Genomic DNA, 26,920 nt, shown 5'->3' with positions numbered 1-26,920 from the left:
AGGCCGAGGCCATGTCAGGAAATGAGGACAGGCCATTAGCTCTTAACCCCATGGGAGATAGTCACCAGGCCACTCTCAAGACTAGAAAAAAGTATTATGCACAAAAATCAGGTTGAATAACTGCCCTGGTTGGGAAGCCACCATAAAACCAGAACCCAAGGTACCACTAGAAGGTCTGTTAATGTAGGCAAAGATTTTTGCCAACTTTTTTGGCTACAGTATCCCTGTAATGCCCAGAACAATGTCTGGCATTGAGAATATGCTCAGGAAATACTTATCGATAAATTAATGAAAGGAAATGAAAATTACTAGAAATTAATTCTATTTATGTGAGTTCAATCCCCAAAGCCACCTGCCTGGGAAGTAACCATGTCTCCTTCTTTTGAGATGACGGGAATGTCTGAAAACATTAAACTGGTGAGTTTTCAATACAGAGTGAGTCTTGTTTCCTGCATCCATCCTGCCACTGTGGCCCCAGTGAGGGAAGAAGGGTGAAAGCTACTTCAGGGAAGGAGCTGGATATGACACAGGGGAGTCCCCATCAGACAGAAGGGGGAGTAGGAGGAAGCCCTCCACGTCAGAGGACAGGAGCGGAACGTGTGGTGGGAGGGAGCCTGGGCACATAAGGCTCTTAGCCAACTCCCCGAGGCATAGCCCAGTGAGGTTCAAGTCTGGGAGAAGCTGCCCATCCACCACACACAGAGGCAATGGGACAGCATGAGTAGAGGGGAGTGTCCAGAGACGTGGGCCCACGGTGCTCCCAAATCTGGCCCCCAGAACCTGGTGTCTGGGGCTCTGGGTGCTCCCACATGCCTAGGGAGGATGCAGAGGTGCCGAGAGGGCCAGTGGACCAGCAGAGCCCTGAGGTCAGGGTGAAAAGCCACAGAGGAGGATTTATAGGCAGAACCAAAGGGTCAAGAGTACAGGCTTCACCAGCAGAGACCACATGTCAGGCTGAAATGCTAGAGCTGAGCAGATACTCCTCAGTATTTTATTTTATTTTAATTAATTTAAATTTAAACTGCCACATGTGGCTAAGTGCTATAAGTATACAATGTAAATAATATAAAATAAAATTTTATATAAAGTACAGCAATATAATATAAATAATATAAAATAAAATAATAAATTCTGTTTACAATAGCAGCAAAGAGCATCAAATATCTGGGAAAAACCTTGACACAAAAAGCAGTGCTATGTTGACATTGTAAAATTCTACTAAAAGTTATAAGAAGTGACAGGAAAGGAAAGACATACTGTCTTTCTCTGAAATGTTCTTTCCAAATTAATGCATAGGTTTAATACATTTTAATCAAAACCTCAACAATTTTTTTATTATTGACAAAATGATATTAAACTTCATCTGCATAATTAGGTGATAACAGTCAAGAAAAAGAGTACCAAAGGAAGGCTGGTCTCGTCTGACATCAAAATATGTTATAAAGCTTCAACAACCCTGCAACATGGGATAGTCTGGAAGCAATCCCTAGTCTATATAAGAAAGTTCATTTATGACAAAAGAGGTCTCACAAATTTGTGGAAAGAGGGGGACTAATCAATGAATTACGTTGAGACAACGGGTTAGCTCTTTGAGGAAAAATCAAGTTGGCTTTGAACCTCACACTATACACCAAAATAAATCAAAAATTAAAAAATTAAATCGTTATGGCTACCAGGGGGTAAGGAGGGGAGGGATAAACTGGGAGATTGGGATTGACATATACACACTACTATATATAAATAGATAACTAATAAGGACCTACTGTATAGCACAGGAAACTCTACTCAGTACTCTGTAATGGGCTATATAGGAAAAGAATCTTAAAAAGAGTGGATATATGTATATGTATAATTGGTTCACTTTGCTGTATAGTAGAAACTAACACAACATTGTAAATCAGCTATGCTCCAATAAAAATTAATTAATTAAAAAAAACCATAGTCTAACTAAAAAAGTAAATAAATTAAAATTAAATTGACGTATTGGTTGAACAGTACTTAGGATCTAATGAGCCAAGTCTATACATTCAAAACACAGAGCTACTGAATGGTTACCAAAAGGCAAAACATGTCAACCTCCTAAGAGAAGACTCTCGAAGGAAGGACTCCTATCACCCGGGTAACTTTCTTCTTCTACCACCACTGACCCTTGGCTACTCAAAGTGTAATCTCTAGACGGGCAGCATTGAGCTCATCTTGAAGCCTGATAGAAACACCCACTCCCAGAGCCCACCCCAGAGCTGCTGAATCGGAAGCTGCATGTTAACAAGATCCCCAGGCAGGACGTGTGCACAGAGAAAGTCTGAGAAGCACTGACTCAAGGCTTTGCCTCCAGCAACCACGCCCCCATGGTCCCAGGCTCCTCTGCACCTCTCTATGCCTGTCATGGCTGCCACAAAGAGGTCAAGCAGGGTAATTCTTCACAGAAATGTAGACCTTGAATGGATAGGCCATAGGAAAGATCTAAAAGGCACACCAATGGAAATGCTATCTGCTCCAGTCTTGGCTGACCCCACTGGACCTCCAACCTGCAATTCAGGGAGTTGTCACCTGGTGGCAGTGTTTTGTTATGAAGCTCTGCATAGTGACTATTTCAGGAATAGATTATGAGCTACAATAGGAAAATTGCTTTTTGGAAATCAAAAACAGAAACCTTTAAAGTAGTCAAATAAAATTTTAAAGCTATTATATAATAAATTTAAAAATATAAAAAGAGACATTTTAAAGAAATACTTTCGAACGATATATAATCAAAGATGTGCAGATATTTAACAATTGCCTAGGTGAGGAGAGAGCCTTAATTTGTAGCATTTGCTCATTTCTCTGGTGTAAATACTCCCACCGAGGCTGACTTCAAGATCACAAAACATGGAGATGGAGAACATGTGTACACTCGGCTCTCACAAGCAGGTAACAGCCAGCTCTAGCACACTACTGTAATAACAATAAATATCTGTAAAGTCTCTCAGTTTCTAAAGTTATGTTGTGTTCCCCATCTGGTTCCATAAGCCTGATTCTCGAGGCTGCAAAAGATGACCTAATCCTTGCAGGGAAAGGTCCATCACTGCAACTCCCATCTCGGGGTCTCCACAGCACGGCATCTTGCCCAAAGCAAAGAGCCGAAGCAAACAGCACCCTGTCCCAGGTATTAGGATAAATGCCTTCTATATCATTAACCCTCCCAAAGGAAGGCTCCTCCGCCCAGAGAGGAGGTAGGAATTGGCCAAGGTTGTGTAGGCAGGATGAGGTTTCATGGGTGTTCTAAGTCAGAAAAGGCCTCCCAGATTCCCAAATCACAGTCCTCCTCCACCAAGCCAACTTTTCCCAAAGTTTCAAATTCTAAGAAGTTAATAAGAAAGGCTATTGTAACTGAGCAGGACCCTATGAGGCCTTCCCAGAACAGACCTCCACCCATGTCCTCCACCCACCTTTTCTCTGTAGAAGAACTTTAGTCAAAGAAAAATTTAATCAGAGAAGTGAGAAAATGCAGAAAGAAAGGAAAACAGTCAAGTAAGACAAAATAATAATACTTTAGCCATTAAACAAAGTCAAGGACCTTTAGTTCTTCCTCAATGACTACAAATACTATTCTGAGCTGTGTCCTTTGAGCTGCGTTGCAGATACTGAAACCCCCCACCAGGTGGAAGAAGTTAACTGTATGCTGTCCACAAGCATGCAGACCCCAGACCCGCTGGAAACAGGAGGTTGATGATGCTGACTCCCAATTACCTCACCATCAACCCATCAGAAGAACGCCCACGAGCTGATCACGCCCTGCTCCTTGAACATTATAAGATTCCTCACTACCCCCTCCAGGGTGGGACACACAATCTTGAGTGCATGAGCCCCCTGTGGCCCCCTTTGCCTGGCAAAGCAATAAAGCTTTTTTTAAAAATTTATTTTTATTGAAGTATAGTTGAATTACAATGTTGCGTTAATTACTGCTGTACAGCAAAGTGACTCAGTATGCTATATATACATTCTTTTTCATATTCTTTTCCATTATGGCTTATGACAGGATATTGAATATAGTTCCCTGTGCTATACAGTAGGACCTTGTTGTTTATCCATTCTATATATACCAGTTTGCATCTGCTCATCCCAAACTCCCAATCCAATCCTCTCCCACTCCCCCTTGGCAACCACCAGTCTATTCTCTATGTCCCTGATTCTGTTTCTGTTTCATACATAGGTTCATTTTTGGGGCCACTTGACACAGCCTGTGGAATCTTAGTTCCCTGACCAGGGATCAAACCCGGGCCCCCAGCAGTGAACTGCTTTTCTTTACTGCAGTACTTCTCAGAGCCTTTACAATCCTAACAAACATCACAACTCTCCAAGAGAAAGAGAATGCAGCATTTGCCAATGTGGTTGCCCTGGAATTTCTTTTCACTGAATCTTCCGTCCTAAGGAACACCTTTTAGAGACTGCTGCAATGCTCAGCAATCTTCCTAGGACTAGAAGGGGCCCTACTGATCGTTGGGTCCAACCCACCATGTGATGCCTGAGTGGCCTCTTCTCACACCCCTCCATTGACAGGGAGCTCACGCCCTTCCAACACATCCCCCTTTATCTTGAAACAGCTCTCTCTGTTTCTTCCAAATCTGGTGTTTTAATTCTTCTCTCAGGACCAAGGCACTGAAAAGGAAGGGACTGATACTTCTGGAGCACCAGCCACATGCTAGGCTCTCCACACTCTCCTAACCCTCAAGACAGCAACTCTGTGCAACAAGTATCATTACGCTCTTTTTTCCGATGAGGAAAGTACGCTCAGAGAGATTAGGCAACTTGCTCTAGGCCACCTCTCAATTCTAACTCCCAACTGCCATGCGTCTTTGCCTTGAAGTAACCCCTGCTGCTCAGGCAGGGATGGAAGCGTGGATAGGAAGAGGGACTAACTCAGCCTTGGGGGTGGGATCAGGGAAGGCCTTGCAGAGGGGGTGATACTTGAGTAGGAAGGTGACCTGTGAGCAGAAGTATGGCAAGTGGATAACAAGAAAAAGGGCATGCTGGTCAAAGAGACAGCATGTGCAAAGGCCCTGAGGGGAGAAACAGTGAGGCACTGTCAGGCAGGAGCAGAAGGGACCCGGTGAGGGGCCCTGGCTGAAGTGGGGACCCAGTCACGTGGACTGTCAACGATAGTGAGGCAGGAGGTGAGGCTGCAGGAACCGAGAGGCTGGGCAGGGGCAAAAGGAAGTCTCAGACACAGGGAACAAAATTCCAGGGTTATTAGAGCACCCAAGGTGGAGCCGGGCACAAGGAGTCCCTCACTCGGGTGCAGCACTTCACAGTTTGTATCCCCTCCACGCACACGTTCTTCCCCACCCCACCCCACCCCAGCACCCTGCTCAGGGACTGGCAAGGACCTTCAGTTCTGGGACCTTCCGTTTTCGTAAATGAGCCAGTGAGTGAATGAGCGTTCCTCACCAAAGTCCTAGGGGAAGGCAAGGCAAACACCGTCAGCCCCATTTCATGGGGGAAGGCCAGGCTCAGGGAAGTTCACGACCAGCCTGTTAACTTACAACTGTGAGAAGGGGGTGCGGCTTGAGGGCAGACCTCTTGGCTCTAAACTTGGAGCCCAGTTCACTGCCTCACAGAGGACCCCGTTTCTAGAACTGGATTCAAGGTGGGGCCTGATCTCATGGTCAGCGGTAAGAGCTCTGTTCCCAGATGAGCTGCTGGCCTGTCCAAGACCAGACAGTCCAGTGGGGGTGACTGGAGGGGACAGAGGACAGGAGGGGTTGGCCAGAGGGTCCTTCACAACCCTCCCCCCAACGCCCCCTGAGATCCAGAGAGTCTCGAGCGGGGATTCTGGGGATATTAAGTGGCCCCTGGCTTGGGGCCTGCAGAGCTGGAAAGTCTGTGAGCCTGGGAGAAGCCCAGCCAGTCAGAGGGAGACCCCTTCAACTCTACTGTCACCTTCTGTTACCAGCCACACCCTCCCCAAGACTGCTTCCTGGCACCCAGAGAACGGGAGGCCCAGGAAGGGCTGCCACAGCTGGAGGATAACTCCCCCCCTCACCCCCTGCAGCCTTCCAGCCCATCCCAGCCACAGGCCCTGCCCTACCCCAGGGCTCACTCCAAAACCAACAGAGTCCTGGATTTATCCTGCAGGGGTGACCTCCAGCAGGTGCTAACCTGGCCTCATCTCACCTCGCCTCCACCAACCAGGCCGGTCCCTGATTTTCATTTCTACACTACAGCCTGGCCTCGCAGGTTTATTTTTCAATTAGTTTCCCACTTAGGGGCCTAATCATAAATGTTCCACAGTAGAGCTGCAACTTGGGACACGAAGGGCCAGAGTTAAAGCAGTATGGAATCACAGGCATGGCCTACACTGGGAAGAGGGCGCTTGATGCTGCATGTGACACCGGGTGGACCACTTTTCCCTTTGGTGTCATTTTTTTCACCCATACACTGAGAAAGCTGAACCAGCTCAGGGATTCTCAAGGCGGGGATTCTCAAGGCGAGGCCACAGACCACTTTGTTAGAAGTGTCTAAGGAGTGTTGATACACAGATCCCAGGCCCCATCCACATCTACGGCATCAGACTCTCCAGGGACAGGGCCCAGGAACATGCATGTTAAGTTCACATCCCGCCCACCCCCACAGGTGACTCACGGTCACTGAAGTTCGGAGACCAATGGAGGTGATGTCTCGAGGTCCCTCTAGCTCTGATGATTGGTTTATACAATGTCTACTAGAGAAGCGTAAGGCATCCACCCAGGGATTGCCATTTGTCCATCCCAATAACAAGCTGCTCAAGAAGGACCTTGCTAATGTTCCAGAAAATGGTCACCTAGAGAGAAGCTGAGATTACCGGAGGAACTAAATCCGGAGGCTTCGAACCATTGGAATTCCTCTCAGGAAACAGGGAGGGGCCAGAGGCAGGGAGAGTTACAGGGAAATCCTACCCAGAGACACATTTAGTTCACTTCAAGTTCCAGCAGAGGGATTTAACAGGTTTAAAGCAGTTTTCTGTGAATCTTTGTCAAGGGAGTGTATGTACAAACAAACAGGGAGGGGTTTTTTTTAGTGAAAAGTTAATCGGCTTAAAGTGTGCAACTAAATAAGCAAAGCTTACATTAAAGTGACCCACAGAGAAAGGACCCCATGGAAAGAAAGTTCTAGGAAATACAATATGGCCTCTATGTTCTTTTGTAGTTCCATGCTATAAATATTCATGGGGCGGTGTTAATGGGGTCCACAGCTCTATGCAACCACAATAGTTTTTTTGTTTATTCTCAGGACCATGAACTTTGAAACCATGAACCTAAATTTCAGGACTCTGCATTCAGGCGTGTTTGCAGAGCAGGAGGCGAGAGGCGCAGGCTTGAGGAGGACAGAGGAGAGGAAACAGGGTGAGATGTGAATCATGCCTCCTGGATCTTTTGGTTGAGATTAAAGAGGAGAATCTGTTTAGTATGGGAGACCTCCGTCTCCAGGGTCTTCTGCTGCTCCAGCCTGGGGAAATGGCCTTCACAGGCATGGAGGGCTTAGTTACTCAAGCATATGGCAGAGAGGGGTGGGGAGCTAGAAATAGTTTAATTGGATCAAACAGACTTTTTGCAAGTTCTACACTGAAGACTTAAAAAAAAAACCCAAACTAGTTTGAATCATGGCATTTCTAAGATGGAGAGAGTTTAAACGTCACCTAAGCCATGTCCTTGCTTTAAACGTAAGGAAACTAAGGTCCAGGAAGGTTAATTGACTTGCTCAAAGTATCACATCTAGAAGCCACATCTGCTGACTCGAAACCAGTGATGGCAACTATGAGACAAACATGTACCCCTCTTAGCCCCTCTGTCCCAGAGCAAATATCCTTCATTGATCACAGCCTTCCTGTCCACTGAACCTGGACACAGCCTCCAAATCTATCTCAACACAGTCTACAGAGGGCCAGCACAAATGGATAGAAATGGCAGATGAATTGAGACCTATTTGCCATCTATGCCCTAAACCATGCTGGCAATGTCCATAACCCATTGGCCATTTGTTCCAGCTAGGAGTTTTCTATTCAAAGCCACTTAAAGTCTGAACTCAGGGGTCTGAGCGTGCACTCCAGAAAAGTAGCAGGACCTGAAAGTCCATAGGACTTTCCATGTTAAAAGTCAATCCTGAAAAGATGCTCAGTATGGCTAATTATTAGAGAAATGCACATTAAAATCACAATGAGGTATTACCCCACACAGGTCAGAATGGCTATCATCAAAAAGTCTACAAATAACAAATGTTTGAGAAGATGTGGAGAAAAGGGAACCCTTGTATACTGCTGGTGGGAATGTAAATTGGTGCAGCCACTATGGAAAACAGTATGGAGGTTCCTTAAAAAACCAAAAATAGAGCTACCATATGACCCAGCAATTCTATTTCTGGTGGAAATGAAAACACTAATTCAAAAAGATACATGCAGCACAATGTTTGTAGCAGCACTATTTACAATAGCTAAGATATGGAAGCAACCCAAGTCCCTATCAACAGATGACTGGATTAAGAAGATATTCACATATATATATATATATGTATGTATATAATATTACTCAACCATAAAAAAGAATGAAACACTGTCATTAGCAGCAATGTGGATAGACCTAGAGAATATTATGCTTAGTGAAATAAGTCAGACAGAGAAAGACAAATACTATATGATATCACTTAATATGTGAAATCTAAAAAATAGTACAAACAAATGTATGTACAAAACACAAACAGACTTACAGATGTAGAAAACAAACTTGTGGTTACCAAAGGGGAGAGGAAGGGGGAGGAACAAATTAAGGGTATGGGATTAAAAGATACAAACTACTATATATAAATAGATAGGCAACAAGGATATACTGTATAGAATAGGGAATTATACCCATTATCTTGTAATAACCTATAATGAATATAATCTGCAAAAAAACCTGTGAATCACTTTGCTGAAAATAACACAATATTGTAGATCAACTATACTTCAATTAAATTTTTTTAATTGAAGTATTGAAAAATTAAATTGAAAAAAATTTCAATTAAAATAAAAATTTTACAGGTCAATCAGTACCTAGGAGAGCACCACACACAGATGGGTACCAAAGAGCAACTGGTCTCTGAAAGCTGATTCCATCTCAAGAGAACACCTAGTCCTGCCTTCTACCTTGGCGGGCATCATCCTACTTTACAGAGGAGCCAAGAGGCCACCTTGCTCAAGGCAGACATCACCTCCTGTCTCGCCTCTTCATCTACAGTACAATAAGGTTGCACCAATGCATTTCAGAGCCATGCGACAGCTTGGCTTTCCAAGCAGGACTCACTTGGCTTAAGAAATACCTGCTCAGCTAATTCCCCAGAAAAAAAGATTCTCTACCAGACTAGCATGAGCAGGTAGGCCATATTTGCAAGGCCAGGTAAGTTTTACACCTCCAAATATATTTCATCTCACATGCCCAGCCCACTCAATTGGTGATGTTTTCTCTAAGTGCTGTGCGGTGACTTCTTGGACCCTCAGGAAAAGGAGCTGTGATCAATTAGCCATGTCTGACACTGGCCTGGGGAGGGAGTGGCACTGGAGGTGCCACACATGGGCCATTTACAAATGTATGTTGTAAAAATACTAAAATAGTTCCATCCATGGGAAAGAATATCTGCAGCAAGGCCTGAGCTATGATTCAAGTTATTCTTTTTATACTTACTTTCCACCCTCTCTGCCCTGCTCTGTGCCCAGGAAGGTGGATCCTGTGGACTGCTTCCTCCACGTCTCACTGCTCTCTGGCTTCTGCTTGCATTCAACCAGGAGGAGATCCTGGCAGATCAGAGGGAAGAGGGCAGAGAGCTGCAGGCATTTCTTCCCTGCTTTCTCCCTGCTTTGGTGCTGTATCCAAACTACTACATATAAAATATATCAGATAGGCAACAAGGATATACTATATAGCATAGGGAATTATACCCATTGTCTTATATACGGTCTTATGTACTGTCTTACCTATACTGGAATATAACCTGCAAAAAAACCCTGAATCATTATGTAGTACACCTGAAACTAACACAATACTGAAAATCAACTATACTTCAAGTGACTCAGCCCCCTCCCCTCCTGCACAGCTCCAGCTCCTGTAACACGGCTCCCTTCCCGTTTCTTCAGCCACAGGGGAGACTTGTTAGTCTCTGGGTGCCTCACACCCTTCTTTGCATCCTAACCCTGTCTCTGTAAGTAGTCCCTTCATGAAGGTCTCTTCATTTGAAACATCTGGGGTAAAGTCTGGTTCCTGCTGGCACCTGGCTTGTACTGCTGTTCTAAGAAAATCCTCCCATTATTTCCACAGCTAAATGGGTAGATGGCATTCTGACTGGTAAACTGAATGGCTACTTTGGCCTAAGATAACACTTTTCACTGCTTAATTCCAGCAGCATATGACTTACTGCTGTCTCACACCTCCTATGTTCCCATAGCCTAAGCTCACATGGCTTCCACTCAGTAACGGAGAAAAGGGAGCAGTTTAGGTTCTAAAAGCCAGAAGCTTCCTAGGCTCTAATTTTGCATCTTATGTGCCTGATTCCAAGGCCAGGTATATCTCATAAGCTCTAATACCTCCACTGTGGAATGATCTCTTGTGGAGCATTAAGTTACCAGTGCAATTAAGCAGGACTCATTCTGAAGACAAAGGCCCATGGAGACCCTAAGTAGTGCAGAGAGTGGAAAGATACACTAGGTGGAGAGTAAAGGAGACCCGGGGTCCACCTCCAGGCATGCCGGGAGCTATCCATGTGAACTTGGACACATTACTGCCCTTTCAGGCCCTCAGGGTTCTCATAGGAAACATGAAAAACAGTACAAATAATTCCAAGGGTAACTTCCAGCTCTAACATTCTAAAAGATTTTACTCTAAAATCTTACCTTGTGTATCTAGTTAACATTCAATAATGGTCATGAGCCTATCATCACTTTGACTAAATTTTCTTCATAAAGTTCCAGCAAGTAGTCTACTGTGGCAGAATTATTGGCCACCAATACCTTTCCTCCCTTCTTCCCTAACAACAGAAACTATGATGTTCAGTTCCAGACCTTCCAGAAGAAATATTTCCCAGAATCCCATGTAGCTATCTGAGGTCATGTGATTAACTTCCAGCCAACGAGATGAAAGCAGATGGCAGATGGCATCTCCTGGGAACCTCTCACATTCTTAGTTCTTTTTCTTTTCCATGCCTTCCATGTTCAGACCGTGTTTGTGATGGTTTGAGCTCTGGCTACCATCGTGGACCATGAGGACAAGGGCCTCAGCCCAGGGAGAGTGGAGGGGCAGGCTGGAAGGAGGCTGGACCCTAGAGGACTTCCTGGACCTGGCCATAGACTGTGGACCTCCAGACTTTGATGTGAGAAAGAAAGAAACTTCTGGCTTGTTTAGGCCAGTGTTTCAGCTATCAATATATTGCCTATCAGCTCTATCAGCCTATCACCCTTCTTTGTCATGCTTTGTGACACCAGCTGGACCCCGAAACATTTCTCCTTTGTCAGCTGGCACATTAGATTTTGTCAGTAGAGGGCACTAGAGGGACTGCAAGAGGAAGGGAATTCTCTTCCTGCTTCCGGGCCTCATCTTTCTTGCTCCTGTAGAGTGTAGCCACCAGCAGTGTTTGGGAAACCCACTGGCACCCAACTTTCAGAGTTTTGCCCAGACTCCAGTGGGCAATTCCCCACTTGTCAGCCGCTTCCTGTAGCATCTCAACAAACTTCTCCAACTGTCAGTGGGTCACAGCCACATCCTCTCCTATGAAGTTACAGCCGGGGAGGGAAGTGTGTGGGGTGACCTCTTCCAAATGTATTCCTTCCCTAGTAGCTGCTCCCTATATCTACTATTCCTGTTTTCTTTAAAGTTCTCTCTACCTCCTTTTGCTAGTTAATAATCCTTTATATTAAATTTTTGAATTATTTCTGAAATTACTGATGTGGTTTCAGTCTCCCAACTGGACCCTGACGGCCACAGCCAATTAACACGGGTTCATTACTAGCAATTTAACCTGATCTTAACTGATAGAGCCATGCAATCCTCTCCACGGAACAAGTGAGTGATATGGTACAGGATAAACTTTCTGCTTTTTAAAACTCTTCTCTCCAAAAATTATTTGTGACAAACGTGTCAGATAAAATGTTGAAGTCCTAATCTCTAACAGTTCCTACAAAATGTTTAAAAAATGACCACCTAATTAAAAAATGAACATAAGCAGAAAGAAAAAGGGTCCATAAATAAGAAGGAAAAAAAGCCCATAAATAGGAAATTCACACAGCAAAATAAATACAAATGGTTAAAATATATTTAAAGATTTTTGTTTTATGTGGCCATTTTTAAAGTCTTTATTGAATTTGTTACAATATTGCTTCTGTTTTGTTTTTTGGCCTTGAGGCATGTGGGATCTTAGCTCTCCGACCAGGGATCGAACCCACACCCCCTACATTGGAAGGTGAAGTCTTAACCACTGGACCACCAGGGAAGTCCCCCAAATATATTTTTGAAGGTTCAAAATTATTTGAAAAAGAAATACAATTACAATATAAATGCAAATTAAAGAAACTGTAAATTATTTTTCTCTTATGAAACCAACAAAGATTTTAAAAACTAGAATACAAAAACGTTAATCTTAATGAGAGTGCAAAGGAGTTAAAAAAAAAATTTGAAGGGCAATTTGAAAAAAAGAATCAGAAGCCCTAAAAGCATCTATACTTTTGACCCAGCAATTCTATGGGTAGAATTTTTTCTAAGAAAATAATTTAAAACATACACAAAAATCTAGCAATAAGGATGACTCCAGCATGATTGTTTATAATAGCAAAAGAAATGATTGGGGGAAAAAATCTTTATGTCCAACAATAGAGAACTGATTAAATTAAATTACATCTATACCGAACAACTTAAATTGTTGCCATACAAGTACATGTATTACATAAGCATCTTTATTATCGTGGAAGGAGGTTCATGGTACTAAGTGAAAGTGAAATACAAGCAGGTTCAAAACTATATGTGTAGCATTTTTTTTAAATTACAACCATGCATGAAAAAATTTTGGAAGAATATACAACAAAGTGTTAACAACGGTTACTCCTCGGCCATGGAATTGCTGGAAATTTTTACTCTTGCTTGCTCTCTATATTTTCTAAATGTTCTCCAGTGGATGTATATTAGCTGTATAATTAAGAAAACTGCTTTATGTTAAAAAAAAACAATAATCTCCCTTTCCGGCCCATCTCAAGGGCACCCCAATGCTTGCCGAGCATCTCTGGATGAACTCATTTATGTTTCACTAGACTCTGAGGCAGAGCTCAGCTTGGGACCTCTCCTACACACAAAGCCATGATCTCTCCCCCATTTTCCCTTCCTTTCCATTCCTGAGGCCCAAGTCTGAACTTCACGCTCCCAAGCCTAGAACCCCTGGTGGTCCTCCTATTTCCCGCTTCTACAGATCCTAAACATCATTTGTCTTCATCATAATGGTCGTCTGCTCAAAAACCATCAAGCGCTCCCCGTCTGCTCAAAAACCATCAATAGCTCCCCCTTTCTTAAGGGGCATGATTTAAATGTCTCAGCTTGACATTCACTGTTCCAAGCTTCTTTCAATCTTGCCACTACTATTCTGCAAAGTAAATCAGGTACCCCCACAGCTCCAGACATATCCAAAGCATTCCTGCTGCCTTGCCTTAACTCACGATGTTTATTCTACCTGAAATGCCTTCCCCTGCACCCCGGTTTCTCCAAATCCTTTCCATCCTTCCAGGCCAAACTCAGGGCTCACCACCCCCCTTACCAGGAAGCCTTCCTTGACTGTCTCACAGTGATTGATCCCTTTTCCAAATCCCTATAGCATCTCATTTGCTCAGTTTTTCATTTGGCAAATATTGGTTGAGCACCCACCACGTGCCAGGCACTGTGCTGGTGACTGGGAAACCAAATGAGGCTAATTTCTACCCCTTGAAGTTCACTGTCTGATGTGGAGACAGACATTGAGCAAATAAATAGTCACTCCAATACCCAGGTACGGACTGTAACACGTGCAGGGAAACACAGGTGATGAGAGATTTAAAAGAAGGGACCTGATTGAGAGCAGGCCTGAGAAGGCCTGGGGGGGAAAGGATATGTAAACTGAGGGTCCTAAGTGGGTCTAATTTTGCAAACATGATCAAACGTGCAATTCAAAAAGATCATGCTGCCTGCAACATGGAAAACAGATTTTGGGAGGCAAGGGGAGGGAGACGGGTTCAGGTACCATCGCAGTAGCCTACGTGGGCGCCGGTGGGATTTAGACCAAACAGTGGCAGCAAAGATGGAGAGAAGTGGATGGGCTTAAATTTGGAAACAGAATCAGCAGGACTTGGGTTGGACTACATGAGAAGGGGAGGGAGAGACCCGTATCCAGGATGGTACCGGGTTTCTGGTTGAAGCACCTGGCATCACGACAAGGTGCCACCTGGCACATGCCACCATGAGGCCCAGACCTTAGCGAACCACAGCCGACTCTGAGCCCAGGGGGAGAGGATGGCGAACCAGTGCCGGCTCAGCGGGAAGGAAAACTGACCCAGGGATGCGAAAAAGAGTTAGGGCGGAAGGTGGCCTGCTCCTGTGGGAAACTGGCTCACACAGGACTCACATCAACTCAAGGCCAGTAACCCCGGTGGGAGGAAGGGCAGGAGGCTCGGTGCAAATTGCAGGATGAGCCGGGACATACGTGGCCCAGCTGGTGGAGCGGGTGAAGACTCGGGGCTGAACATCAACACTCAAGTGCTCACGCAGGCGAGCTTGAGAATAGTTATTGGTAATTGACAGACATGGTTAGAGGATGGTGTGATCACAGATAGGTCTGTAACCAATCAGCAGGAAAGTTCGGTTCCTGTTGCTATGTCTGCATCCGGGCAGAACCGTATTATGAGCGGGCTAAGAGGATACCCTGAGAAACCTGCTTCTATGCATTTGGTTTATCTGTTATCCGCTCCCTGCTTCATGGATGAGAGCAAGCGAGCTGTGGAGCGATAAATTATCACTTGCTGCACACTCTGTATCCCAAGAGAACTCGCTGCAGAGGGAGAGATAAGCCGACACAGGCCACTGAGAAATTGTCACTTATAGGGAAATTCTTAAATAGGGAACAATAACAGGCGTAATCATAATAGCAAGGAGAATAGCTAAAAATTAGTGACCGCTTGCTAAACACTTCTTGTTCACTGCCTCATTCAATCTGCAAACAAACCTAGTTCATGGGTATTCATATCATTCCCATTTTCTAAATGAAGAAACTGAGGCTCAGAGAGGTTAAGAAACTTAGTCAAAACCACACAGGCAGTGACGACAGAGGCAGGCTTCAAGTCACAGGCTGCCTGATGCCAAAAGTAGTCTCTTAAACAGGATGTTTCACTGCTCTGCTCTGTTACCCAGGCTGCCACTCACCCAAGGCTTCCTTAGGAAACATGGGCCATCGAGGCCCTCTCCCTCTGGGCTGGGGAGGGTGGCTGGACCCATCGTCCTCAACTGACCTGACACCCAGGCACTGCCCTGGGCCGTGTGGGAAAGGGATGGGGGAACAGAGAGGGAGAAAGTTGCATTTCAACACCTTGTATGATTCATTTATTCTTCCCTATGCTTTGAGACTAAGAGTACTCTAAAGGCCAGAACTGTCTCATCCTTGTTGGGTTCCTAGCTAAGGACGGAGAAAACAGTGGGGAGAAGGTGGTGGGCTATGGTGCTCTGTGGAACAAGTGTACAATTATGACCTTCAGACTGAGCAGCAGGGAGATGCTTGTTGACTGGGGGGTCAGGGATCCAGGAGAGGAGAAGCCGTTCTGGGGCTGGAGAGGCGGTGTGCTTCAAGGGGAGAATAGGGGTTTGAGGTGTTTGTCCCACTGCTTACAAGTTCAGTGTCCTATGCGGGCCCTAGCCCAGCCTCTCCCCTGGACAAGCACCCAGACCTCGTCCTGCAATGCCCACAAGATCATAAGATCTCAGAGCTTCTCCCGTGAGTGCCCGGATCACCTCCTGGCTATCCGAGAGACCAATGGAGAGAACAGAAGGAAAGGAGCTTTATAAACAATGCTAAGGCAATGCTGTAACCACTGTGAGAGGTTAATATCATTGTCCTTCCTCTTGAAAAACATGGTGAAGGGTGAGAAGGCAAAGGTTTGGGGACCAATCAAGTCACAGCCTCTATTCGGATTGCCTGACTATCTATGGTAGAAGGATGTGCATTGCCATCAAATGCGACGTGGGCCCAAATCCTGCTTGTACCTCGGCTATTTGGACCCTGGAGGAATGCTGCTGGAAAGAGGAGTGGCTGGGAGGAACCACGGGCTGAACGGAGGCTCAGACTCAACACCATTCGCACATCTCCAGTCAGGGGCTGGCTTCCCGGGTGGGGCCTGGACATCTGGTTGGCTTGCAGTGCGTGGAACCCCCAGCCTAACAGCAAGGAAGCCAGTGAGTGCCACGGAAGATTTGTTTTTAGAGCAAGGTCTCTGGATATAGAGGAACTATTGCCATCAGCATGGCTTGGAAGCATAAAACTCTGAAATCACCTGCTCCAGTTGTTCAGATACTTGGTTTCCTGCTCTTGGAAACCTTGTTGGATTTCTGTGGGATGATAATAATAAAAACAACAATATTTACTGAATGTTTACCGTGTTCCAGGCACTAAGTGCTCGGTCTATGTTAACTCATGCAACCTTTATAATCACCCTCTGCGGTAGACACTAGTATCCACATTTTATGGGTGAGAAGACTGAGATCAGAAAGCTTAAGAGCCTGGCTCAGGGCCTCACAGCCATGCAGTGGCAGAGCTAGGATCTGCAGCCCGGCAATTCGCCTCCAGAGTCAGCTCACTCCTCAGCGCTCTCATAGGAACGGAAAGTGATGCTGTTCGTGTAATTCAATTTAATGCGCGCGACAGGTTCTTGGGAGGCCACAAAACGACAGCAGTATTTCACATTTATTGAGTGCTTCTATTTGCTCAGCACAGTATCAACAACAGCCTGTGAACTAGAAGTATCTCTTGACTGCATGATGGACATGAGGAAACTGAGACTTTAAAGGCTGCGGGACTCGCTCAAGGTCTCACGGCCAGTAAGTGACAGAGCTGAGAAGGAAAATCCAAGTCAGTCTGACTCCAAAGTTTGAGTACCGAACCAAGAGGCCAGAGAGGACCTAGGCGTTCAAACAACCATGGCCCCTGGGCCGGGGAGAGCCCTGAGAGAAGCAGCGGTCAGGGAAGGTCCAGAGCTGATGGGAGGCGCTGCTGGCCTGTCTGCACTCGGCTTCCATCAGGAGTATCTTCCCGCTGAGGAGGCCACGCCCAGGAGCTCCCGGGGACAGGGCTGAGGTCTGATTGGCACTTAGCTCTTCAGCACCCACGGCCTGGCAGGCGCCCTGCAGACCAGGGGCTGTCGTCATGGCTCCGCCTCTCCTCTCACTGGGCTGGATGGAGGAGTAAAGGGCACTTCCCCACACACACACCACCCCCAGGAGAGGGTGCAAGACACTGACCGCTGCACGGCTGGGCAGGAGAAAGATGGAAAAACGGGTTCCACTGACATCAGAGTTGCGGACCCACTTGGAGACTTTTCTGTCTCCAGTGTAGAGCTCTGCCTACAGAGACAGCGTCAGAGGTCAAAAGAGGACCCATGTCGGGCAGAGGGTCTAGGCCCGAGGGTGTGTCTCCAGATGCAAAATGGGAACCATCCCAGCTGCTTGCCTACTCGGGGGCTGGGGTGAAGGTCAACGGGCTGGTGTTCTTACTATCATGCAGCTCTAGGAACATCCTTGCCCAAAAGGGGCTGACGCGTTCCCCTTCTGACCTCCCCTCCCCCAGATGCTGCACCCCCTGCACCCCCCAGCATAAGTCATGGTCCTGGCTGGGACCTCTGGGCTCTGTTGGGCACCTGATGGCCACACGTTCTCTGCCTACTCGGTCAGCCGAATCCTCAGTGTGGGCAGTCTGTGTCTCTCAGCCGACAGTTCCTCAGGAGCCAAGACGGTGCGTTTCCTCCCCCAGCCTCTGCCCCGGCCCCTACTCATCATCACTGACTTTTTCCTTTTTAATCTTTATTGGGCTATAACTCACATACCAAAAAAATTCACCCTTCACTTACTTTTGAGACTCTGTTTACCAATAATTATCAGGTCTGAATTTACGAATCCCTAACTGAATACACTACATGAAATCACTTGTTCACTTATCACAAAAATTCAAATTCCTCTAGAGCATTTCAACAAGAGTTCAAGAAGTACTGGTGAGCAGCTGCTCTGTGCTCTAGTAATGTACATACCCATCACTGAACTCTTGCCTCGTCCAGAAAATGTGCTGAGCACGTGACAAACATTCTATCATTTGACCCTTGCCATGACACTGAGAAGTGAATATTAGTACTTCTCAAGGGAGGGAACTGAGGCTCAGAGAGGTTAAGTAACTTTCTCAAGGTCACAAAGCCTTGCAGGGGCAGCAGATTTTGGATCCAGGTCTGTCAAGTGTCAAAGCCCAAGCTCTTCACCACCTCGTGCCCTGCCCCTGGGCACTTCAGGGGTGATAAATTGGAGACAGAGGTGGACTAGATGCGCCTCCTGCCTGGAGAAGTGGGAAAGATGAATATTTCATCTCCATACAGCCCTGAAATATTTTGACTCCATCAAATCAGCACCTGCCCGAATCAGCAAGGACACCATGACAAATAGGGATAAAAATAAAGTTGTAAAACTGCCAGCCGCCCTCACCTGGGTGTGGCCGCTGGGGAGAGACAAGGTGCCAGGGAGATGGCAGCTGCTCCCGCTCTGGGGACAGGCTGTGCCAGGGAGACAGCCTTCCAGGAGGTACCATGGAAGCCTCACATCTGTACAGAAGAATCCAGGGCACCTGCCCCTGCCATGAAGGATGGAAACTCTGGGGGAGCTCTGCCCAGGACCACATCCCCCAGCTCCACCCAGAGCGCTCTCAGGAGGGCTGCTGCCCACTGGGATGGCTCTGCTTCCCTTCCAGGCTGACAGTGAGCTTGGAGGCTCCTTCAGCCATGGACCCAACCCACACAGGTCCAGAATCATCATTCCCTCATTCAGCAAATATTGACAAGTACCTATGACGTGTCGCTGGGCACTGGGATTACAGCAGTGATCAAAGCAGACAACAATCCCTGACCTCACAGTTTGACATTCCAGCCTCGTATCAGTAACGTGAGGGCTGCTGGCAGGAGCTGCCCAGAGAGTGCTGTCCTAGAGGGCTCTGATGACCCCCCAAATAAGGAGCTGATTGGTAAGGTCACTGTCTCTGGGAGAGAATGACAAGATGGAGTGGGGCCCCAAATTCCAGGCAGAAGTCAGGTCTAAAAGTGAGAGGAAGGACTACAGACTTGCTCGTGAGGAAAGAGCTAGTTCCCAGGCCAGCACCCTCACCCTGGCTCCTGAGCCATTAGCCATCAGGGACTGCCGACTGTATTTACTGATGAAGTAATATATATGTTTATCATATGTGAAGGCCCTGGCATTTATCAAGCCACCAGCTGAAAAGTAAAGCTGCTGTCAGCCAGTTCCCTTGGGTTTAATAAACCCAAAAGGCTACAGAGCACTTTACAGTTTACAAGGTTATTTGCATATCGTTTGAGCCTCAGGTAGACAGTGTTGGTGACCTGAGTCCCATATACTCAGCTCAACTCTGGGCAGTTCCATGCATCCACTGCATGGCTCCCCACTTTTCTGCTTGAGAAATTTTTCGGAATCCATAGAGCTCAAAGCGCCTGCCCACGCAGGTGCAGGGAAGTTCATGCCTCAAGGAATGGTCATATTCTCCCAAACCGGCTGCAACAATAGCCCCCATTCCACATGCTCTTTTAACAATGTGACTCTGACATGCCTCTGGTGGAGAGATGGGCTATGTTCCCTCCCCTGAATCTGGGAGAGCTTGTGACTGTGGTGGAAGTGATGATACGTAGCTTCTGAGGCAAGGTCATAAAAGGCAATACAGCTGCCATCTGGTTCCCTTGTGATGTGTACACTTAGAATCTAGCTGCCATGCTGTGAGGAAGCCTAATCAGCCCGCATGGAGGGCACACAGAGAGGCTACCTGTAGGTTCTGGCTAAGAGTCCAACTGAGGCCCCAGGCAACAGCCATCCTCAACTGCCAGATATGAGAGAACAAGAAAGCCTCCAGATGATTCCAGCCCCCAATTGTCAAGTCACCCCCAGCCTGCAAGTCTTCACAGCAGAGGCTCAGACACTGGGGAGCAGAGGTAGGACCACTTCTGCTGTGCCTTTTCCAAACTCCTGATCTATAGACCCACCAACATAGTAAAATGGTGGCTGTTCTATACCACAGAGTTTGGGTAGTTTTTTTACACAGGAATAGAAACTGGAAAAGGGAGCAAACAATGAAGGACAGCAGCCTTTGGATAAATGCTCCAGCCTCCTATTCCCTGGGCACACAATTACGGGAGGCTTTATGGAAGGGCCGGGTGGGGACATGGCCCCATCAACTAAAGCAGCTACCTCAATTCCACTCCCTTCATTGGATTTCCTCTTTCCCTGTCATACTAGCCCTGCTCCCTCACCCTGTTCCTTGGGGTCACCTCCTAAACAATTTATCTACACACAAGTCCTGTCTAAGACTCTGCTCTCTCAGGAGTACAACTAGCCTTATGTCTATCCTAAAAGGCAAGCAGTTTTGTTCCCACCCCCATTTTGCAGATGAGGAGACTGAGGCATGGAGGCATGGAGGACCTGCTCAAGGCCATACGAAGAGTAAGAGGCAGGGGCAGGACAAGAATCCAGGCCTCTGGCTCTGAACGCAGCTAAAGAATTATGGGTGAGGGCAAGCAACCTGGAGAAGCCCTCAGAAGCTTTGCAAAAGTTGTTCTCAGGGCCGTGGTGGTTGGAAGGACGTCTTGTAATTTACTGTCAGTTGAACTCTTGACCTCACTTACAGTATCAGATGAAAAACAAACAGCAGAGCAGCGGACCACCAGACAGAGACCACACCCAGGAAGTCCCAGGCATTTACCAGCCCCAGGCCAGGAGGGCTTCCCAGGCCCACTCCCACTCCACAATCATCTGATTTTAAAAGGTCCCTTTTTACAGCATCAAATAGATTGTTTGCTAGTAAATTTAAATTTTACACCTTAAAACTTACTTCAAAGGTCAGCATGAAGATGTTCTTTCACAAGTTTCTAGGAAATCTGTTCATAAAGTACCTAACTATATGTCAGGTACTGTCCTAAGCACATTAATCTGTTGGGAATCATCCTCATTTACAAATGAGGAAACTAAGGCATGGAGAAATTCAGTGACTTGCCCAAGGTCACACACAGTTTGTAAATGACAGAGTAAATAGTAAAATGTGTAAATGGTAAAACTGTAAATGACAGAACACTGACCCGTTTGCTCAGCCTCTGAGATCCTGAGCTGGAAGCAAAGGTCATAGAACCATAGAACACTGAGAAGGAAGGGGCCAGGGGCACAAACTCAAGTGCCCACAAGGAGTGAAGAGGGCGCAGGGCAAGATGGCGGATGTGGACTAAGGGAGCCAGCTCCCTGGACCTGTCAGTTTGCCACCCTAACTAGTCCAACAGTTTCACTCTATGGATGAGGAATTAAGGGCCAGAGAGGAGGGGCTTGCCAGGGAACACAGCTCCTGAGAGGCCAGGAACAGACCCCAGACTCTCTGTACTCTGCATCCACAGTAGAATGGAGACACACCCCGCCCCCGCCCCAGCACAAGAAGCGGCAGGTGGGAGGTGTTTTAGGTTCAAAGCCCTGAGGCAGGTCCTAGGCAGAGGACTTCTGGCTAGAGGAGTCAGGGAGTTAGCATGGGACCGGGATAGGAGGAAAGGCTGCCCCTTAAGGTTTGGTTTGAATATGGAACCAGGAAAGACAGTGTTCCCCGCAAGCCAAGAGGCACTTTCTTACACTGAGTCTCCAGTCCTTGGTGAACTGCTTATTGTCCTTCCAGAAGGCAGTTCCCTTGCTCAGGTAATTTCCAGAAGCATGAGTAGACTGATGTGACATTTCCCCTAGGTCTCCCTTGCCATCGCCCTCTTCTGGTCACTCTTAGCATCAGCATGGATGAAGGAGAGGTCAAGGGGTTGGGAATATGGAGGATGGCTGCGGAGGATGAATGGAGCTGGCTGAAACCATACAGCTACTTTCCGGCCCTGCTGCCCATCCTGTCCAGTCTGTGAAGAGTCACAGAACACGCATGCCCTGGTTATCTAGCATTTTCTCCAAAATTACTGGAGAAAACTGAGGCCCCAACAGGCAAACCTGCTTTAGTGTTATTCCACAAGGCTGAGACCAGGAGCTGGAGAGCCCTCACAGACGGACCTATGCCTCTTTCACCGGGATTCTCAGGCCCTAGATCAGCACCCAGCATCACAGAGGTGCTCGATACATTCCCGAACACACTGATTGCTGCCTCAGCCCAGGCCCCAGCTGCCCACACTGCCTCCCAGAGGCCCAGTTCACATCCAGTAAAGTCCAGGACCTGACAGGTGCAGGTGATGGCTGATCACTTCGCCCTCATCCCAGTTTTGCAGCCCCAGTGCCCCTCATTTCAGGCAAGGGCACCATTCAGTGCTCCAGAGACTCTTCAACCTGGTCAGGACGGAGGTGCCATGAGGAACTGAGATACCTTAGTCAGGGCATACTACCTGCTGATACTCTCTCAAATTAGCCAGGAATCAACTCTGCCCTCCTTCCTAACTCAGAAGCCCCACAAGGTACAGTAATAGATGGCTATACTGGAGGAATCTTCCTGCAGCATAAGCCCAGGACCCTCAAACCTGGTATGATCCTCAACCTTCACAAGATTCTCAAGTCTCACACTCTCCTAGGTCCTCTGACCTCCCAGTAACTTGGTCTCCCCCAGACTTCACCCAGTTCTGACCTGCCCAACCCCCAGCCTAGACCACACTCGCTGCAGTAACAACACAAATAATTACAGTGTCATCACAATTATTCCATTTGCAGAGAATTTCTCCATAGGTTATCTGAGTCCTCCTACAATTACTGTCCCCAATTCAGATGAGGAAACTGAGGCTACTAGAGTTTTCCAGGGAGTGAGGGAACGGGGCCACACTGGATCATGCACGGCACTTCCCTCATCAACCAGGAGAAAAGCACCCTGTCCTTCTGCAGATGGAGGCTGCGAGCTTCCCTTGGTCCGCTCATCTCTGCGGCCCGCCGAGTGAAGCGGCCGGACCCTGCCTAGAGATAAACACCAGGACCGGCGGCCCCTGGCCACCGGCCAGGAGCCGCTCGGCGGGCTTCTGAGACCGTCCGCTCTCGGGGGCGTGAGTATCCCTCTGTCCCAGCTGGGAACTGTCCCAGACCCATCGGCTTTCTTTGGAACATGCGCTTGGGCCCTTCTGGGGCTGACGCCTCAACTACTCCGGCTCGGAAGCTGCTCCCCTTGGGACACACAAGCCAGTTGGTGGTTAGTGGGAAGCGGGAGTTGCAGTGCCTGGGCCGCGAGGTGCGCCAGAAAGACCCCCGCGTCCTGGGGCGCGGCTTCCTGGCGGGATTAGAGCACCTGACGGCGTCCATCTCCGCCGGCCCAGGGAGACCCCCAGGCGCGACCACACTGAGGGGGCTACAGGGAAGTTTGCGGCAACTTGAGTCATACACATTCCCCCTCGGCTACCTCTTTCTTTTTGCCTGCTGTGAAGCTTTTCGCTTTTTATACTCTCTTCCCAAGAGTAACCACAAGATCTTGGGAAACTTTGCGTTAAACTTACAAATGTCATGAAATCGGAGCCAGCAACACCGTGTGAGTCTGAGAACGCCGCGCCCAGCCCGGCTCCCGCTCCTCTGCTCCAGCCCAGCGCGACCGACGGTGGCCCGTGTTGACCACCTGGCTGTCAGGCGACTCCGGCGCCCGCCCCAGTCCTTGGGCGCCCTCTCGGCCTCGGGCACCCGCCCTTATTCGCTTTGGGAACGCTCCCGCGGCCGCCACCCTGTGCGCGCCGCAAACCAGGGGCCGGGACGTCCCAGTCGGAGTGTTATTTAAGCAGCCCCTCTGGGACATTGTTTTCCCGGGGAGCTCGAGGGATCTCGGGGGGGGGGGGGTTTGGGGTGGGGAGGGGAGGGGAGACCCGCCCCACGGACGGCTGAGCTGGCTTGCCCACCACCTCATTTGCATTTCAAAGACAAACTTCTGCCGGACATCCCCGGCGGCGGCGGCGGCGGCACCTACCGGCTTTGCACGGGTCATGGTAATGCTCCAGCTGCTGCTCCGCGCTCTCCTCGCCTTCCAGCACCGAGTAGTCCCAGGTGGCGTCCGAGCGCTCCCCGAGCCCCCAGGCGTCGCGGGGCAGCGGCAGCAGCAGTAGCAGGAGAGGCAGCAGCAGTGGCACAAGGGCCCCGGGCGCAGTCACCCGGGGCATGATTGCGAGGGGCCGGCGAAGACCGAGGGAGTTGGGAGCACCGAAATCTGGGCCCTAGCGGGGGACGGTGCACAGGGTCGGCTCGGCGGCGACCCGGGAGAGGCGATTACGCGCGGCTGCCCGGCATGGCTCCGGTGTGGAACCAGCAGAGCGCGGCGTCCCGGTCCGCGTCGGCGCGCCCAGGCAGCAGCAGCCGCTCAGAGCTACTTGCCCGGCTGCCGAGGCTGAGGCGGCTGCGACCGTGGTAGTGGCGGCGGTGGTTGGAGCAGTGGCCGCTCCGCCCCTCTCCACCCGGGCTGGACCGCACAGACCTCGCCAGGGGCCCCGGGCAGCCAATCACTCGGGCGCCCGAGGCGAGGCCCCTCCTCTTCCCGGCACCTCCGCAACTTCGGAGGAAGGGGAGCGAGGTGAACAGGCTGAAGGCAGGGACCCTGGGCCAGCCGCGCTGCCCCAGAGCCAAGGGAGCCCTTCTCCGGGCGCCACCGCGCCTCCGGCCCCCCAAAACGCTGCTCTGGAAGATCAGGGCTGGACCTCCCGCCTTGTTGTATTCTGAAAACTCACTTTGCAACTCCCCGATGCACACGTGGGTCGAAGGCAGGCAGCAGTGGTTAGAGCTCTGAGCTCAGGGCCAGGAACCCGATGCGAGCGATCCCTGATACCAAATCACTATGTGCTTTTCGGACAATCGTTTCTCTGTAGGGATGAAGCGAATCTTCTCTCTGGTTGCTTTCGGAGCAGAAAATAGATAGATAGATAGATAGATAGATAGATAGATAGATAGATAGATAGATAGATAGATAGATAGAGGATTAAGCTCCTCTCAGCTTTCTCAAACTTCCCTCGTCCAGCTGTGAAGGGCGCCTGATTGCAGCGCCGACCTAGCCTAGCGCGTGGCTGGTGATTTGAGTGGCTTAGGGAAGGATGATTTAAAATGATGGACTTCCCCTCTTTGTGACCCCATCCTTTAGTAAAACAGTGTAAGATGCTTCAAACAAGCAAAAAGATTGACAAACAGCTGTACGTGCTATTTGTGTTAAACTACAGACATGTTTTATTAAATAAGCCACTCACCATTAACTTGATGAACAAAAACGACCAATTTCTTTAGTCTGGTTAATTTTGTGCCAATTAAAAACATATGCCCAAATAATTTAAGAGAATAATCAAGAGCTATTTGAAACCCCCTCCTACGTTGTACCTTAAATGTAAACTTTACCTTAAATGTAAAAATTGTCAGAACTGAGCCATTTCGATTTACAGACATAAAAAGTACTATTACAGAGAGACTTTTCAAAGACCTTTCTATGCAAGCAAAATTGCCCCAGTCTTGAAGTAAAACACACCAATGTGTAGAGATTTTCAGCATCACTCCCAGTAGAATCTTTTTTCACTTAAACTGCAAGCAGAAAAAGTGGACTGAGCTTTCCTTTTAGATTTCTATATGGTTTCACAGCCACTAGTGACAAAAGAGCTGACAGGGAGCCCCAAGCTGGGCTTTACACAGAATTCCGAATTTCTTGCATTATGATCATCTGTCTTCTCATCTAGTAAGTAGGGTAACAAGTCCTTCAAACCAGTAGACTTAAAAGTTAACCACTAGAAGGGGGCTACTGGATATTTTGTCTTGGCCCTCAGAAATGCAAGTTGACCCTGCTTCATGCTAAGTCTTCATCAAATGGGCACATACAGGACGGAGCCAGATTGGGCAAGAACTGACAGACAGGAGGAAGTAATCTGGGGTGGGTGTGTGGGTGGAATGGATGTCACCAAATGGCAGGGAAGGCCAAGTGGCCATTAAATAGGTGTGGGAAGGGGTCAAACGTCATTTCTGCCTGAACACTAGGAGTCAAACCCAACGCCATAGGTCTCTGCATTCAACCCAGTGAAGGTCACCACCTGTCAGTAGAGAAGTCCACAAAGTCAACAGCTCAAAAGCCTAACAACCTTCTGTGACACTTCCAGGTCTCCAGATGGCACTAGGCAAACAGCCAACTGGCCTCCTCATTAGCAGGGAATTCCTCCAGAAAATAGACATTACAGGCAACCTCTTGGGCAAACACTGAGGTTGTGAGCTTTTATTGCCTCTAATCCCCACCTCATGAGTAGCTGCCAGGCTTCTCACCAACACTCTTTGCCCAAATATTTTGAAGACAGTCATGCTCTGGGATGAGCAAATGGCAGTTTTATGTCAGAAGCCCTGTTTATATGCTATTTTAAAGGCTATCAAACAAATCAATGAACTATTTGAGTTATAGTACAGAAGTTAGGAACAATTGAAAGGGATGGTTAATATTTTTTTCTCAGTTCTATGGTTTCTGATTTCACTCACCATTTTTGTATTTTAAACTTTAATCGGGATTCAAATAACTTTTAAAATGTATTCTTTTAAATCCCACGAAAAAACTAGAGATAGATTTAGAATAAAAGGCTTTGTGACCTAAAGCCACTCAACTCAGTTCCATTATCACATTCATAATTATTTGTGGGTTTCCTCCTCCACAGCTCATGGTCCTGTGGAAACCTGAATGTCATTACAAGCTTCCCCCCATTTTA

At 47.8% G+C, this 26,920-nt stretch overlaps 1 protein-coding gene across 1 annotated transcript in view; it reads right to left on the bottom strand.

Moving 5' to 3' along the window:
- The window catches only part of TLL2 (tolloid like 2), a 128,613-nt gene extending 104,246 nt beyond the window's left edge, over window positions 1-24,367 (bottom strand). Inside the window, exon 1 of the mRNA XM_030865573.2 lies at window positions 24,178-24,367. Within this exon, the coding sequence (XP_030721433.1) occupies window positions 24,178-24,367 (190 nt within the window). The remainder of the gene's footprint in view (window positions 1-24,177) is intronic.
- Window positions 24,368-26,920: the final 2,553 nt, after the last annotated feature.

This window comes from Globicephala melas, chromosome 16 (genome assembly GCF_963455315.2).
Source record: "Globicephala melas chromosome 16, mGloMel1.2, whole genome shotgun sequence".
In the NCBI taxonomy this organism is placed as follows: domain Eukaryota; kingdom Metazoa; phylum Chordata; class Mammalia; order Artiodactyla; family Delphinidae; genus Globicephala; species Globicephala melas.
The sequence above is the reverse complement of the archived record's forward strand: the minus strand, read 5'-3'. Positions and strand labels throughout refer to the sequence as shown.